The sequence below is a fragment of the Marmota marmota genome, unplaced genomic scaffold (assembly GCF_001458135.2).
Source record: "Marmota marmota marmota unplaced genomic scaffold, marMar, whole genome shotgun sequence".
NCBI lineage: Eukaryota > Metazoa > Chordata > Mammalia > Rodentia > Sciuridae > Marmota > Marmota marmota.
The window spans coordinates 1514565-1532333 of NW_025999969.1; the positions used below are offsets into that span (position 1 = coordinate 1514565).

At 44.4% G+C, this 17769-nt stretch overlaps 1 protein-coding gene across 2 annotated transcripts in view; it reads left to right on the forward strand.

The window, feature by feature from the left end:
- The window catches only part of Vps8 (VPS8 subunit of CORVET complex), a 254264-nt gene extending 238389 nt beyond the window's left edge, over positions 1 to 15875 (forward strand). For both annotated transcript variants that reach the window (XM_048804017.1, XM_015499948.2), the window contains 2 exons: positions 9551 to 9631; positions 13175 to 15875. In XM_048804017.1, coding sequence (XP_048659974.1) covers positions 9551 to 9631; positions 13175 to 13324 — 231 coding nt within the window. In that variant the 3' untranslated portion in view covers positions 13325 to 15875. The remainder of the gene's footprint in view (positions 1 to 9550; positions 9632 to 13174) is intronic.
- The last annotated feature ends 1894 nt before the right edge of the window (positions 15876 to 17769 follow it).

Genomic DNA, 17769 nt, shown 5'->3' on the forward strand with positions numbered 1-17769 from the left:
AGTAGAGAGGGCAGAGAGAGAAGAGGCGAGGGGAGGGGAGGGGAGGGGGGATAGTAGAGGATAGGAAAGGCAGCAGAACACAACAGACACTAGTATGGCAATATGTAAATCAATGGATGTGTAACTGATGTGATTCTGCAATCTGTATTTGGGGTAAAAAAGGGAGCTCATAACCCACTTGAATCAAAGTGTGAAATATGATATATCAAGAATTATGTAATGTTTTGAACAGCCAACAATAAAAAATTAAAACAAACAAACAAACAAACAAAAAAAAACAATATGTCCCAAATAAGTGACAGAAGCCTTGGAGAAAGCATAGTTGAAGATCTTTTGATTGTCTCATGGTGACTAGAGTTCAATGACAGTGGAACATGGGCAGTATGGGCATGGCCACCTCCAGCATTATGTCTATGTGGTTAGTTGATTGGTAAGTCCAGGAAGGCAAAGATGATTGAACTGCCATTTTCAGAGAAGCTCATTTTTTTTTCTCCATTTGATGATGCAGCCAATGACATTCCCATTTTTATTAGTGAGAAAATTGAGACATAGAAAGCTAAAGTATTTTGCCAAAGGTTATGTTTCTGGTCAGGACAAAAGCTGGGATTTGAATTTGGGTCTTGTGTGTGTGGCTGTTAATGAGTTTCTGCAGTACTTGGAACTTATCTCCATTATAGCAATTATAATATTAATTCAATCTTCAACATATGTTTATTGAGCGTATACTCAATGTTTGGCAGTACTTTTGGCACCAGGGACAAAGAATGAAATAAAACATAAAAAATTCCTCCCCCTGAGGAGCTTACTTGTACTGTAATTTTTGGGATCTCCTTTGTTTCCCCACTTGATGGTATATAATTTGAGAATAGGGTCTTTGTCTTATTTATCTTTGTATCCCCTACACAAAAAAATGTTCAATAAATGATTTATATGATTTTATCTGTTCTTCATAGTGTTTTAGGAATCATGTTGTTATATTTAGGAAGAAGAACAGTTTCTAAGCAAAGATGGTCTTAGGAAAATGGTGAAATAAAGATTCCAGTTTGCCTGCCTTCAACCTCCTTTTTATCTCAGGCAAGTCCTTTTTATAAAAAGTCAAGATATCCTTTGCCTCATAGCCAGATGTCCTTTAGGGAATCTCTGGTATTATAGTATTGGGTATTATTTATAGCTTGCGTTAGCTTCGTGTTATTATAATGAAATACATGAGGCAATTAACTTATAAAAAAAAAGGCTTACTTTGTTCCCTGATTCTGGAGGTTCTAGTTATAGATCAAGTGGCTTTTTCACTTTGGGTCTCTGGTGAAGACAACATATCATGTTGGTAGCACATGGAGGAGCAAATGGCTTACCTCATCAGCTAGAAAGCAGAAGGAGGGACAAGAAGAGCAGAGACCGGGTTTCCACAGTTTTCTTCAAAGGCAGATTCTCAGTGACCTGAGGTTCTGTCACTAGGCCTCACCTCCCACAGGTCCACAGTATCTCACAGCAGATTCTTTAACACATAGATTCTTCAGGGACTCAACTTATATTTAAATCATAGCACATCTTTTTCTTTGTCTTGTACGTATTATCATCTTTTTTTCTGAAATTTGTCCATTTTACCTAAATTTTTATTTATTTTATTTTAAAAAAAATTGTTCTTTTTAGATACACATGACAGTAGAATGTATTTTGACATATCATACATACATGGAGTGTAATATATTCTAATTAGGATTCCATTCTTGTGGTTGAATATGATGTGAAGTTTTGCTGGTCATGTATTCATATATGAACATGGGAAAGTTATGTCTGATTCATTCTATTGTCTTTCCTAATCCCATCTCCCCTCCCTTCCTTTCATTTCCCTTTGTCTAATACAATGAACTTCTTATCTCCCCTCCTCCTTGTTATTGTATTTTAGCATCCACTTATCAGAGAGAACATTCAGCCTTTGGTTTTTTGAGATTGGTTTATTATTTCACTTAACATAATAGTCTGCAGATCCATCTATTTACCCACAAATGCCATAATGTCATTCTTCTTTATGGCTGAGTAATATTTCATTGTGTACATATATATCACATTTTCTTTATCCATTCATCTGTTGAAGGGCATGTAGGTTGGTTCCATAGCTTGGCTATTGTGAATTGAGCTGCTATAAACATTGATGTGGCTGTATCACTGTAGTATGCTGATTTTAAGTCCTTTGGGTATAAACCAAGGAGTGGCTCACATGATGGTTTCATTTTAAGTTTACTGAGGAATTTCCATACTGCTTTCCAGAGCAGTTGCACCAATTTTTTGTCCCACCATCAATGTATCAGTGTACTTCCCCCACAACATCCTCACCAACATTTGTTGTTACTTGAATTCGTAATAATTGCTATTCTGACTTCAGTGAGATGGAATCTCAGTGTAGTTTTAATTGCATTTCTCTAACTGCTAGAGATGTGGGACATTTTTTCATATATTTGTTGACCATTCATTTCTTCTTTGAAATATCTGTTCAGTTTCTTTGCCCATTTATGAATTGGTAAATCATAGCCTACCCCCTGCGAATACATGAAATTATACTACCTTTTCTGTAGATCTCATCTTGACTCTAAAATGAACAGATGGAAAGCTACAATTCAATAAAGAGAACCTCAGTTGTTAAAAAAAAATAAAATAAAATAAAATAAAAGTCATGATTAGCTTCCATACACATTACTATTTTTCTTGAAACTCTTGTGCCCTAAATACGTATTATCTCATGGTACCAGGTCTTTCCCTGATGTGGCCCAACTTGGCATTGCCTTGTAATAAATTGGCACATAGATCTGGAGCAGTGGTGTGACCTGCTCAGGGTATACATGGAGCTAGTGACAAGATGACAGCTCGGGTTTCCTGATCCCCAGCCTCTGGTTTTTTCTCCTAGGCACTTCTCTCGGGGTGTAAATAACCCAGGCACAAATCACCACTGCCATTTATTAAACATCAAACAGATACCAGCTTGCATGTTATTTCTATTTCTTACAATAATTCTGCAAAGTCGAGTTTTACAGCTAATGAAACCAAGACTTAGAGATGCCACATGCCCTGCCCAGAGCCACTCAACTAAAATCCAGGCTGAGCCCAGGTCTGTCAACCAGATCCCCTCCTTGTGTTCTTCTGCACTGCAGAGGGTTTAAGAAGCAGAAAATCTGCAACTCGCTCTTCCATCCCTTCCTCAGTTTGACAGTAGATGATGATTCCACAGCTGCTCTGTGTCAAGCACAGTGCTGGACACTGGTGACCAGGCCAGACAAATAGGGACCTGTCCTCAGGCTCTCATTGTCATGAAATTTTCCCCTCTCTGTCCCCACAGCCCTCAGGGGCAACATCCCCCTCTTCCATTACCTCGTCTTGCCTGTTTTGCCAGTACACCATCTTCAATGCCTCCTTTCTTTCTGGTTCTGGAGCCATGTTAGAACAAGGACCACATGACTTACCTCATGGAGACTGGCTCTGTGTGCTGTGCCTGCAGGCCCCTGGCCCTCCAGTTAACAGCACATACTAAGTCCTGGGCATTTGCGTGCATTTCCTTCTGTTGTCTTCTCAACCCCTTCGTGTGGTGTAGCTGATTATGCAATAAAAGCCATGATTAGCTTCCATAAACATTACTGTCCCCATGTTATCAAAAACAAAAACCACCCAGCACAGAGGAATAGGCAACTTGCCTAAAGTGGGCTGCTAGTTATTGTTGGAGCTAGGGTTTGGACTTGGGCAGGAGAACCCTAGAGCACAGGCCCCTCCCCCTGCCTCCATAGTGTCACAGCACTTGGGAGCAGGTCCTGACCCATCCAGCAGGCCTCAGTCTCACTGAATGGGGAGCGACAGTAGGAGAGCTTTTTATTTTTTAAGAATATTTTTAGTTGCAGATGGACACAATATCTTTATTTTATTTATTTATTTTTATGTGGTGCTGAGGATCAAACCCAGTGCCTTATACATGCTAGGAAAGCGCTCTACCACTGAGCCAGCCTAATAGGAGGACTTTTATCCAAAGTCCACTCATTTGGAAAATTTTACCACTTTCCTAAAAGAATTAGTACTTATATTTTATGACATTTTAAAAATAATTTTTCCCTAAACCTGAATTAAACAAAATGAAATGGATAGTTCAACTGATACAGGACAAACATACCAGAGATCACTAAAATCCTTTACAGAGTCCAAGTTCTTAAAAACAGGAAGACAAATGCCAGTAATTTCACATGGGACCAGGAGAGCAAGTTGCTGCCTGTTGTTATACCTGAAATCAACAGTTCAAAACAAGCCAGGATATGGGATGACTTGGTAAATCTGTCAAACATTTTTTGGGATTCAGAGCATTGGGCATAGAAGTTCAATAGATGAAAGTCCAGTTCTGATATTCAGGGGGTTCCCAGTCTAGTGGGGGAGACAGATAATTACAGTCCACAGTGAGTGCAACAGTCAGGTTATGCCTGGGTCATGTGGAGGCATTCTGGGAGGGGGCCAGAGCTGAGACTTCTGAGCCCAATGTACAGAACCCCCAAAATGTTATAATTTCAGGAACCTTTTGATGGCTTATGTAGACAGTATAAGAGTATATTTCAAATAAGACCTGCCCTAGCAGATATGCAATATATGATTTTCATACTTTTAAGAACCTCTAGTTTTTTCTATCAACAATGGAGAAGGTGAAATCTCTAGGTGGGGTTGTAATACCCCTGAATCTGTGAGACGTTTAACTCCTCTTGACATATTATTCCTCTTTGTGCGCTGGGACCTGATATAGTAGGGGCTCCAGAAGTATCTGTTGAACTATAGAACCTAACCCCACTCATGAAGCTTGGACATGAAAGGCCATGAGCCTGTGAAGCACCTCAGAAGTCTGCATGGGCAGGGTCAGCCACATGGGCCTCTGTGAAGATCTACTTTTCGAGGGGTCTGTCTCTCCCAGTACTCATGTCCCACCTCTTGAACCTTAGGACCGTGGCCTAGAGTACAGAGCTCCTCCCCTTCATGACATATTCTTATCACCAATGCTTGTGGTTTTTTTTTAAGATACTCTTATTCGTGGAAGGATTTTCTTTCTTTCCCTTTTTTTTTTTTTCTTTTTGGTGATACTGGGGATTGAACCCAAAGATGCTTTACCTTCAAGTATATCACCAGCTCCTTTTTTATTTTTATTTTGAGACATGGTCTCACTAAGGTGCTGAGATTGGTCTTGAACTTGCAGTCCTCCCACCTGAGTCACTGGGATTGCAGGCAGGCTCCACTGTGCCTAGCTTTGGGAAGAATTTTAAGGCAGGTTGAGGACCTATGAAGTCCTAGGCATGTCTACAAATAGACATTTCTCTCATTTCCCCTCAAGTGCCCTGGCTTTTGACACTTTACCACAGATATGCATGTGGCTCTGCCCATTAATGAGGTATGTCTCTCCTGCCGTGACTTTACTTCCAGAGGATCTAGACATCCCCAACAGTCACTCCAGTGAATGGTCTCTGGGTGCCCAAGGTAATGATTTATGTTTTGAGAAAGAATCTGTCGCCCATTATTTCATACCCATGGAACAACCATATTTTTCAATTTCGGAAGGATGTCATCATTGGAAAACCTCTTGGCATCTCTAGAAGTTTATGAGCCTAGAGGAGAAACGGAGTTATGCCAAGTCCGGAGCTTCATGCCAGCCCTGCCCACTCCTCTGGGTGTGCCATGTGGCTTGAAAGATGGTTCTGCCGGTGTCTACATTCATACTGGGCAGGTTTCCTGGCCTTCTCTTCCTCAGTTTACAGAACCCTGTTCTATCACTTAGTAAAATAGGTGTAAGTCTTGTAATTCATGAAGATTCAGATAAACCACATAGCAAGGACATTCTCTTCTAATCAAATATATTTTTAAATGTTTTTTGTTGTTGTAGATGGGCACAATACCTTTATTGTATTTATTTATTTTTATGTGGTATTGAGGATCAAACCCACACATGCTAGGCAAGCAGTCTGTCACTGAGCCACCACCCTAGCCCTAATTAAACTTTCTTAACAAGGTTTGCCAAGGTGCTTGTAAACTCCATGAATGTGGCAAACAGCATACCTCATGAGGTCACCTTAGAAAAAATTAATGCTAATTAATCAGTTACTTTGGTATATTTTGAATCAGGAGGAGACAAAACCCATAACCTGAGATTGTCCTGTTGCCATTAGGACTCAGTGAAGAACAGGGCAGTCTCCAGCTACCCTCAGCTGCTCCCTAGTACAGATGAGAGCCCAGATAAGCCAAAGTGCGGACAGTGTTGCTTAGGAACATGTTAAGCCCCATCCTAGTCCTGCTAGCCAGAACCCACATTGTAACAAGATCCTTCCATGATTCTTATGCATATTAAAATGTGAGAAGTGCTGGGTCTGAAAACAAGGACTGGGCCATCATTTGAGACTGGTGTACTTTCTGCCTCAGTGAGCAAATCCCCAGGGGCTCAAGCTGTTTATTCTGCCTAGCATAGACCCATATGCAATGCAGTGTTTCCTGGGGACTTGACAGCAGGATTCTATTTTTAATAGTAGCATTCTCTATTTATGATCTGACACGACCTTCACTTTCCCAGAAAGATTGGAATAGGCTTCCAAAGTATATCCAATAGGATGAAATAAATAAACGAGGAAATCTATATTTTTAAAAAGCTTTGTGTCTCTGGGAAATAATAATATAAAACCAGGGCTTATCGCAGCACATAGAAATGTTTGCCATGGAGTCCATGCGATTGCTAGTTCTGTGCAGCAGACCCTGTGGCTCTAACAGAGTTCCCTTGTAATAGAAACAAAAAAGAAAACAATTAATACAAGACTATAGTGTCTGACACAGCTTCTCTCAATGCATGATCTGGTGGAAATTTCACCAGTTCTTCAGAAGTGGCCAGCACCACCTACATTTTCCTTTGTAGTGTCTCATGTATATGAACTATTCATGAAATATACAATTTTATGAGATTTTTTTTGCTTATTATGTCCCTTCAAGGCAAAGGGCTGCTTTATACAAGTACCCCTGTAGGGCATGATCTTTTCTCGTTCTTGTTGTTCTGTCATTTGCCAACTTGATTTTTGCAGCCTCCTTTTTAATTAACCTGCCTCACCGCCAGTGTCCCTCCTCTCCTTGTCTGTTTGGGCCCTCCTTATTAAACCCTCACCACGGGAACCAGGCACTCAGCAAAGTGCAACTCAGACAAGGTGGCTCTCTCTCATCATGTGGAATGTGGGCAAGCCGGCCCACAGCCAAGGTGCTGAGTGGACTGTATAGGGCACAGGTCCTAACCCTGCTCTGCTCCCCAGCTTTTGTTAGTAACGCTAACAGAATTGGAAAAGTCAGGTGTTAGGACCATATTTTCCACTGTTATGTCACTCAGAGGTAATTATGTTTTTCCTCCTTGTACTCTGGTTTGAGCTGGGTTTGTAGTATTTGTCAGACCTTCAGATCTTCTTTGACTTGGAACTCCCTTGGGCATTTTCCATAGAATCTATCAGAGCCAGCCCTGTGGCTCTGATGTATAATAGAGCCATCTATTATCCTAGCCACTCAGAGGCTAAGGCAGAAGGATCACAAGTTTGAGACCAGCCCCAGCATCTTAGTGAGACTCAAAATGAAAAATAAACAGGGTTAGGGATGTAGCTTGGTGGAAAGCACCCATGGGTTCAATTCCCAGTACAAAAAAAAAAAAAATCAGAAATATCAGTGCTCCACACACTTTCTCTCCAAGAATGTGATTATCTTTCCTACTAAATAATATTGAGGACAAATGTGTTAAAATGTGTGAAGGCAAGTTTAACATTTCTCAGGTTATATAGGGACCTCTGTGTGTCTGGCAGACCCAGAGAATGAGGGGGAGTTCCAGGAGCCTCCCCTCTTTCTGCTGCTCACTCGGGGACACCCTGCCCTGCTCAGCACTTCCTTCTCAGCCGTCTCCACATTGCTGAACATACAGGAACTGAGGTGGCTGTGCCCTGCACTGGTGTCTGAAGCTAGATCATCCTTGACGGTATCTTCGGGGTGCCACATGGGATTCTAGAAGCCCTGTCACTGGCTGCTGCTCTCTGGATCTTGAGACATCCTTTCCACCTAGCCAAGAGACAGAATTGTGGTGAATTTCCTGTAGTGTTTTGCATTCTGTTAGCCCTGTGTAGGCTTTTTCTCCTAAGGGTGATGAAAATTTTGAGAGAAAGAAGAAAGCCATCCCTAGAAGACAAACTAAATTAACATACCTCTTAAATTTTCTGTATGTCAAGCTTTTTTAAAGTTCAGATTCTTCTTAGTAGGGGGAAAAATGGACATGCCGGGACCTTTCTCATAGAGTGAATGGTTTTGAGGATTTGATGCAATGACCCATGAGAAACAGCACACAGCTTGGCACACAGTAGATTCTCAGTATGTGGTAACTGCTACAGTGGTAGTATTTGTCCTATGGTAGTATTTGTCCTAGGCCTCCTTTGCTCATTGCCCTCCTGAATTTCTTCCATATCCTGTGCACTCCTGCAAGGCCAGCACATGTCTTCAGACCACCTCTTGCAGCCCTGTCAGTGCCTCTTCCCTCACCCAGCTCACATGGACACCCAGGCCCTCCGTCACTGAATCCATCTTACATTGGGTTTATGTTATGGAATTCTTTCCCAGAGAGTTCATAATCCAGAGCAAAGAAAGAACATACACACAAAAAACACTTCTGAAATCAATTTAAGGGTATCTCTAAATTGTGATAAAAGCTAGCATATACTGAGCCCTTGCATGCTGCCAGGCAGGCTTTAGATATCAATTTCAGCTGGTTTAACTTTCAGTAACTTCATGAGGTAAGCATTACCATTGGTCACAGGTGAGTCTCAAGAGTAGTAAAGTGACATGCCTAAGGTCACATAGCAGGCCAGTGTGAGAACTAGCATTCAGATTAACTTCTGACTCCAGGTCCTAAGGCTGCCACCCCCAGGATCCTACTACTTCTGTCCAAGTATGAGTTGAACCAGATCCATATAAGAGTAGAGCTCAGTCGTGGCCTGTTCCACCCCAGGAGCAGGTGGAGCAACACGACTCCACAGAGCAAGTTAGACCTTCTCCCAAACAGCAGCAGACTCATCTTGCAACCCTTCAGGTGGCTGCCAGCTTTACAGTGAAACAGAAGTGGCACAGTTTCATCTATAGTGCATCCCCACTTCTATCACAGAGAAGGGGCAACTTTGCTGGCCATTTCAAGTGATGGATATGGAATTCAGGTTGGATGGAGCAGAGTTGCTTCACACAGTAATGGCAGAGAGGAATTAAGACACCCTAAAGGAAGCTCACAAGGAAACTTAGAGACGACATTGGGAAAAGAGTCCATAGATAGGTCCACTTGGGTAGTGCCAAGGAAGGACTTTGGAGGGACAAGCCCATTTGTAATAAATGCTCAGTAAAATCTGTCTCCCTGATAGCTGGTAGCATAGATTTTCTTCAGAAGAATGAAGGAACCACATGTCCTGCTTTGCCGTAGTATGGGACAAATTCACTGACTGCCCAAGAACCAGCCACACGGTGTTATTAATCCTTACTATTTTTTATTTCTTAGGCAACCTCAGAACCCGTTCTGGATCCACAGCAAATTCAGGCATTTGATCAGCTTTGCCATCTGTACCGAGGGAGTTCCAGGGTAAAGTCTATGTGGTTGTTTACCTCTCTGTTTCCCCATTTATACTTTACTGTTTTGGAAAGACCATGTCCTGGAGCCCTCCGTCTAGCCTTCTCCTTAGCCTGGGAGGTTCCCTGGCATCCCTGTTATGACCACACGGTCCTCCAGCCCAAGGAGCACTCAGAACTTAGCAAAGCGGGCAGAAGTGGAAAGAGATCTGGCCCTTACCCACTTTGGTCTGTGGGGACATGGGTGAGCCTCTATGTTCCTGCGTCCAGAGAAAATGAGCCAGAGCCTTTATTTGTGTCAGTGGCTGCCTAATCTGTCCTAAGGTCCTGGGCATCTGCATGGGTCCAACTAGTTTGGACCATGGAATCAAATTCAAAGCATCAGAGGCTTAAACAAGATGGAAGTGGAAACACAGGTAGCCAGGGCATCTTCTATGAACCACCCTCCGTGTTTCCTCTTTCATGACTCTGTAAGGACATTGTGGCTTAAGATTCACATGGTTCAACCCTGGTTAGAGCTTCCTTTTTATATGGTTATAAAAAGAAAGATGAGGATGAGCCTTCCCTCTTAGGACAGTGCTAGAAGTCATATAGACCACTTCCTCTTATCTCCACGGTCTGGAGGGTAGACCCATGGCCACTCCTACTACGGTGGAGACTGGGAAATTGTCCTCAATTCCAAAGGCCATGGGCTGAAACTCTTGGTTTCCTATAACTGGAAGAAGAGTACAGGTTTGGAGGGAGGGCTACGCGAGCACAGCCACCCATCAGTCTGGCGTCCCATGGGCACTTCAGAAGTGTTCTCACTCGCCTCTCTGCCTGCTCTTGCTTGCCTAGTGCCTGCCTCAGCCCCTCAGAGTAGCACTGGTCTCATCCTCCACCCTCTATCCACTCACCTTAGGCATCTTCTCCATTTCTCTTTCCCCTCCAAACTGCGACTGTCCTGGGGCAGGCCTCTTTGTCACCACAGAGGCCACTTCAGGTCTTCTGATCAATGCTCCTGTCCCCAACCCATGCTGCTGCCTAGAGCTTCTTTCCAAATCTGACTGACCAGTTGACCCTTTTCTCAAAACTTCTCCTGGCTGTCCACTGCTTAAAGGGAGGAAGTCCAAACCCTGCCACCACCTCTACTCCGCAGCTCCCACTGGCCCCAGCTGTTCCCTGAGTTCCTCCCCACCCAGCTGCTCCTGTGCTGTGCCTCTGCCTGGGTGCCCTGTGCCCACCCACACTTCTAGGCAAACACCTGTGAGGCCAGGGCCATTCTCTGTAGCCCGGACCAAAAATGGCGTTCCCCTTCAAGAGCTGATCTGGGTAGAGGTTTGTCTGGGAGACTTCTCCAGTGGCCTCCTGAATGTCTCCCAGCAACTCTATTGAACTGGTGTCACCCCATCCCTTCCCAGATACAGCCAGGCTCTTCCTAGTAGTTGAGGTGCTGACTTTCCAAGGACAATCTTCTGCTTCTAAATGTTAAGCTCTTATTCGGGTCCATCAATTTCTTGATCACTCAGTTACAGAAGGAGAAAACAAAAATATCTTTTTTCTTAAGAAGAAACATTTTCATGTGTGTGGTACTGGGAACCCAGGGGTGCTCCATCACTGAGCTATATCCCTAGACATTTTTATTTTACTTTGAGACAGGATCTCACTAAGTTGCTGAGGCTGACCTCGAACTTGTGATCCTCCTGCCTCAGCCTCCTGAGACTCTGGAATCATAGGCATCCACCATCTTACAGGACCAGAAACATTTTTTATGGTTGGTTTTTCTACGTCAGGTTGTCAGAAAGTGAGAGTTGAGTGTCTTTGTCCATTCTTTAAAGCCCCAGGGACAGTCTCCTTTCAGATGCTTCACAGCAAAAAAGGAAGAGGCACAAAGTGGTGCTCAAGGAGAGCGAGGGATGTCTCTGTGTAACCTGCACAGGTACCAGTGGAAGCCCTGGCTTATTGCTTGAGCAAACACCTGTGAGGCCAGGGCCATTCTTGAGCCAGCCTCCCCCATGTGTGTCCCTGGCCAGCTCAGTGCTTGCAGTCAGAGCTTCTGTATTGGGAGTTATTGAATATGAACTAGACATGGCCATGTCATGAACAGGACCTGGGACTAGATTATTTTTTATATATTGGCACTTAGCACTTAGGGGCTTTCAGATGGGTCCCCCGTGTTTTCCACAGAAGTGACAACTGGACACATGTGAGCCTTGTGCCATTATTGCCAGTATGACAGGAGACCCTTTGTCAGAGGACAGCTACAAGGCAGGGCTGTGGGCAGCTTGGGTGAGCCACAATGGCCTTTCAACCTGAGTTTGAATCCTATCCTGCTGCTTAATGCTGGGTGACCTTAACTTCTTGGGACTCCAGCATTTTCACCCCAGAGGGTTGTTGTGGAGATAGAATAACACTATGGACAACACCTGGCACAGTGTCTGGCACTGGAAAGATACTCAATGCAGTTCCCTGAGGCTGTTATAGGTCCCCAGTAACCTCTGACATGGCGCCAAACACAGAAGGGTTGCTCTGAGGAGTCCCTCGGCTGGCTTGTCACAGTCACCCTCTCTCCAGGGTGGTCACTTTCCCTAGACTCTCATCAAGCCTAAGCAGGTTTCCTCAAAATGTTAGTGGTGGGACACAGAGGTCCCACCTACTGCTAATGGGAAGCTTTGCATGGTGACCCTGAGTTTGCCTTCGAGTCGCACTGAGGGGCAGGTCCAGGTGGTTCCCTTTATTAAAGAAGGGGAGCAGCAAGCCAAGACAGAGCAGGTGGAACATCTCGAACCCCAAGGTGTGGGACTCTTCCCTGACCATTAAGGACATCTTCAGGGCTAGACCTTCAGGCTCGCAATTGACAGAAAGCTTCCTTAGGTGAGAGGGAGGGCACCAAAGGGGCGGAGCTGGCTTTCTAAGGGCTGGCATGCCCTTGCCTCCTGCAATGTGTTCCCTCCTAACAGGTCTTTCAGAACAGAGCTATTAATAGTGGCTATGGTGGAAATAGGAAGTAGAGAGCAGGGAGCACTAATTTGGAGAAGGTAGAGTCTCTAGTTCTGCTCTGAGGCCCTAAGTTTGAATTGGTGGCTGAGTGTCCCTTTCTTTGGAGCTATCCAGGTTATAAAAGAGAGAGGGCAGAGCCAGCAGTCATAACTCAGGGTCACTTTCTCTGGGGAGAAGGCTCCAAGAGAGAGGTGGGAAGAGGGATGAGATGAACTGGGAGTGGAGAACCTCACCTCCACAGGGAGAGAGGTGGCAGGAGAGTCACACACAGCAGCTGGAAAAGAACAGGTGTGAGTGGGCCAGGATCAGACAAGCCCTGCTGGGTCAGAGAGCACAGTCTCTGTGCCCCTGGGAGTGAACATCCAGTCTCATCATTACCAAATGGGGACTTGCCCAAAGCCACACAACTAGCTTATGAGTTCTAGCCCTGGGGTCTAAACCATTTCTTTTTACTCTTCCCACAAAGTAGCGCTACCTGCTGCAGCCAAGGCCCCTCTGCACCTCTGTTCCCCCACTCCACCCCCACACAGATTCTCTGCCCAACTAGCTTACCTGATGTATGTCCCCTTCTTTGCAGCTGGCTCTTCTTACGGAACTCTCCCAGAATCGCAGCAGTGAGAGCTACAGGCCGTTCAGTGGCTCCCAGAGTGGACCAGCCTTCAACAGCATCTTTCAGAATGAGAACTTCCAGCTGCAGCTCATTCCCCCACCTGTAACCGAGGACTGAAATACCATAGGTCCCAGCCCTGGAGCCCAGAGGCAGTCCCAGGGCAGTGGGGAGGGACCTGGCCTCTGGACACTCGCAAGCAGAGGTTCCTGGAGAGACCCCACCCATGAGCCCATTGTAGCCTCCCCATACACAGTGTTTTCTTGGCTTTAGTCCACCAAACTGGCCGATTTTGTTTTGCTTGGAATGTCACATACCTCCATCCAGTTCATTAGAAAGTACATTTTGCTCATTGGGACTTTCCCATTTCCCATAAAATCTAAAGAGTCAGTGGAGTTCCAGAAGATGGCATTCCAGGTGGGTAGCATGGGAGGCTTCAGCTGCTGGGAGCAGAGCTGTGTAACAGAAACAGCAGTGAAGAGAGCAGGGGCTTGGGGGCAAGGCACCCCTGTTGATGTAGTTATGTTAAAACCCATGTGAGTGGGAGACGCCCTCCCTAACAATAAATGTGTCTGGCAGGCTGGCTGTCAGTCTGTTAACTCATAGAGGATGTTTAGAGCCACAGCTGAGTAGCTCTGAGGGGACACTGACTTTAGTCAGACAAACAGCTCCATACAGAACCCAGCTATCCAGGTGCTCCTATGGCAGGGGCAGGACTGCTAAGGAGAGTGAGACCTGTACAGTTTTCAGTCCTGGAACTATATACCATTGAATCAGGAGCCACAGAAGATCACTACCCAGAGACCTAGGCTCACACCTCAGATGCTCAGACACCCTGACTCATCAGTTCACTCAGGAATGATCTGGCTCTCATGATAGATGCTAACCAAACCCACAGGAAGTAGATGTAAAACTAGATACAGATAGTGAGTTTTAACAGAAAATAGATCCATGCACAATTGTGTTCCGGAATGAATCACAACTTCTTAAAGCCTCAGTTCCTTATAGAGCAGAGCAGTTATAAAGATGAAATGAGATCACACATGCAAGCAGTTAGTATTGGGCAGGTACGTGGCACATGCCAAGAACTGTCCGCCTAGCTTTCATCATGGACTCCTCCCAGAGCAGCACAGGGTACTTACTGCCCCTGGAAGAGGGTATGAAGAGGCACCACCTCCTGACATCTGGAAGGAAGTGGTGGAGCATTGAGTGACTGCCATGGGTGTCCATGGCAGCCAAAGGAGGTATCTCAGGGATGATAGGTAATTTAACAAAGAGGCACAGTGAAGAAGTGGCAGAGCAGGGATTTGAACTCAGAACTGTGATTCCAGCGATGCTGCCTCCCCAGCGTATGTATCAGAAGGTCTCCCAGGAAGCCTAAAATTGATGCCGAGGAGCCTTGAGATTTTTAACTAGAACTCAGTGGTTACCCTTCTTTTTCCTATAGTCTGAAGAACTAAAGCAGAAGAGATATACAATATGAAAAAATGTAAATTGTGAGAGCAAAACCCTAAAATGTATTTGGGAGAGATGGAGTAAAAGTAGTTATGTAGTCAAGGTAAAATAGTTACCAGCTTGAAATAGTCTATTTTACTATGCTTCTTCTAAGCCTCATGATAACCACAAAGCAAAATCCTATATAGTAGATACACAAAAGAATCAAAACACACTCCTAGAAAAAAATTTCTCCCATGTTCATTGCAGCGTTATTCATAATACCCTAGATATGGAATTAACCTAAGTGTATCTTAGTGGATGAACTGGTGAAGAAAATATGTTGTATATACACATGGAACACTATTCAGATTTTTTTTTCTTTTTTGGGGGGTGGGGTACGAGGGATTGAACCCAGGGATGCTTAACCACTGAACCACATCCCCAGCGCATTGTTCTATTTTATTTAGAGACAGGGTCTCACTGAGTTGCTTAGTGCCTTTCTAAGTTGCCGAGGCTGGCTTTGAACTCATGATCCTCCTGCTTCAATCTCCCAAGCTGCTTTGATGACAGGTATGTGCCACCATATGCAGCTACTATTCAGCTTTTAAAAACAGGCAACCCTATTATTTACAGCAACATGAGTGAACATGGAGGATATTCAGTTAAGTGAAATAAGCCAGGCACAAAAAGACAAATGCTGCCTAACCTAACTTGTATGAGGAATATGAACAAGTGGAACTCATAGAAACAGAGTAAGATGGTAGCAGCCAGAAGCTGGGGAAGGTGTGACATATTGGGGAGATGTAAAAGGACACAAAATTTTGATTAGGAGGAATAAGTTCAAGAAATCTATTGTACATCATGGTGAGCACTGTTTATTATACTGTTATATATTTGAACATTGCTGAGAGGAGATTTTAAGTGTTCTTAGCATAAGAAAAAGATAATATGTGAGGTGATATATTGAATAGCTTGATTTAGTTATTCCCCAATGTATACACACATCAAAGTATCATGGTACCCACCATAATTATAAATAATTTTTACATATAAATTTTAAAAAAGTTTTTAAAGGCAGTTTACTGCGTATCAGAACCCTGTTCAAGTCAGAACCAGGAAATACCAAGAAATTGTTCTTCCCCAGCCGCTTTCCTATTTAATCAGTCCCCAAGAGTTCCTTTACTTTTTGTCATTCAAGCCATAGCACAGTTGAATAAATTGCTACACCTTTGCATTCAGGTCCTGCCTTCCTAAGAATGTCCTCCACATTGGGTCTGAAGAGCCCTTGTCTCATCTAAGGGTGGACAAGATGCTGGGCAGCTCTGGTACAGTCTCTGCCATCCAAAAACCTGTTCTGTCACCTCTCATGGCACTTAGCCCATGTTTTACTCTGTGGTAACTTCAGGTCCCAATTCAAAGCAGTTCCTTAGGGGCAAAGATTTCTGGGAAATATCTTTAGAATCACCAAACAGCTGGTTCTGCCGACACCACCATGTTTTCTGCAGCGTGGGGTGTGCCCAGGGTGGCACAGCTGGCTTGAAGTCAGGCACCAGGCAGCTCCAGTGCCTCATCCAGCCCCATGCTGAGCCCTGGCTGTGTCTCTAGGACACATGCTGCTCCTTGACTGTGACAGGTGATATGAAGGGGACTCCCAACTTCCAAGAGGGAAAATTCAGAGACCCTTCAGCTACCATTTGGGGAGGGCAGGTACCTGGTCTGAGCTTCTCCCATACTGTCCGCGGGGCAAGAGGGTGTTGGTCCCCTGAATGGGATCGGATCAGGGCACTAACGGGATCAGGGGCGGACATTCAATTAGCCAGAACCAGCAGTGTCTGTCATCGCTTTGTTCTCTGTAACCAGCAAATATTTGGATGATGTCTGTCACACCTGAAAACAGTTCCTCTCAGCTCTCACAGCCTCAGCCCGATTCCCCTGAATCCTTGGCCCCCTGGATGCCCCCGTTACGAACTCAGTCATCCCAGAGTCAGATGCTGCTGGCTTCCCCGGACAAAAGTGTCCAACAACAGCCCCTTAACATCACCTAGGGAGGTGTTCTGGTCAGCCTTTCATTGCTGTGACCAAAAGACCCAGCCAGACAGTAGCAGAGGAGGAAAAGTTTATCTGGAAGCTCACAGTTTTAGAGATCTCAGTCCACAGGCAGCTGGCTCCATTCCTCGGGGCTCAGGGTGAGGCAGAACATGGCAGGAGAGTGTGGCCCAGGGTGGCCACGTGATGAAGAGGAAGCAGAGAGACTTACTCACCGTATACAAAATATATAGCCCGAATCCAAGCCCCCAGTGACCCACCTCCAGCCACCTCAACCGCCTTCAGTTACCACTCAGTTAATCCCACAGGGGATTAATTCACGGATTGGGTTAAGACTCTCATAACGCAACCATTTCTCCTCTGAAATTCTTCCATTGTCTCACATCAGCTTTTGGGGGACAGCACATCTAAACCATAACAGGAGGAACACTAAGCAGAAAGTGCCCCTATTGCTCTGTCAACACTCAGTTTTACTTTTATAATTTAAATGTTATAAAAAGATAGCTTGAATTTCCCTCTGTGTCACAGTTTTCCTTTGGGCACTTTCAGAATCTGGACAGACCTTTCCTTAGTGGGGTAACTGTTACCAGGTGTGATTCGCCGTGGCCTTGGTTTTCCATCCTTCCTTTTACATTTTATTCAAAGGGAGCTTTTGTTTTTTATAAAAACTCTGAGGACATCATTCCAATGGGAGCATCACTAACGCCCCAAGTAAACAAACTAGCCCAAGTTTCCGTGTGTGGTTTGAATGTGGTCCCTCTTAAGTTTCTGGTGTTGACAATATCATTGCAGTGATGTCAACTCTTGGGCAAGACTTAACTAAATCTTGACTTATTTAACTAGATAAGTATCTAGCCTGCCCATTTAACAAGGTTACTACTGCTAGGCTCAACTAACACAATGTCAAAGCCATTTAAAAACTGAAAAGTTAGCGGCTGGGGCTGGGGTTCAGTGGTAGAGTGCTTGCCTAGCATGTGCGAGGCCCTGGGTTCGATCCTCAGCCCCACATAAAAATAAATAAATAAATAAAGGTATTGTGTCCGACTACAACTAAAAAATAAATATTGTTTTTTTTTTTTAAA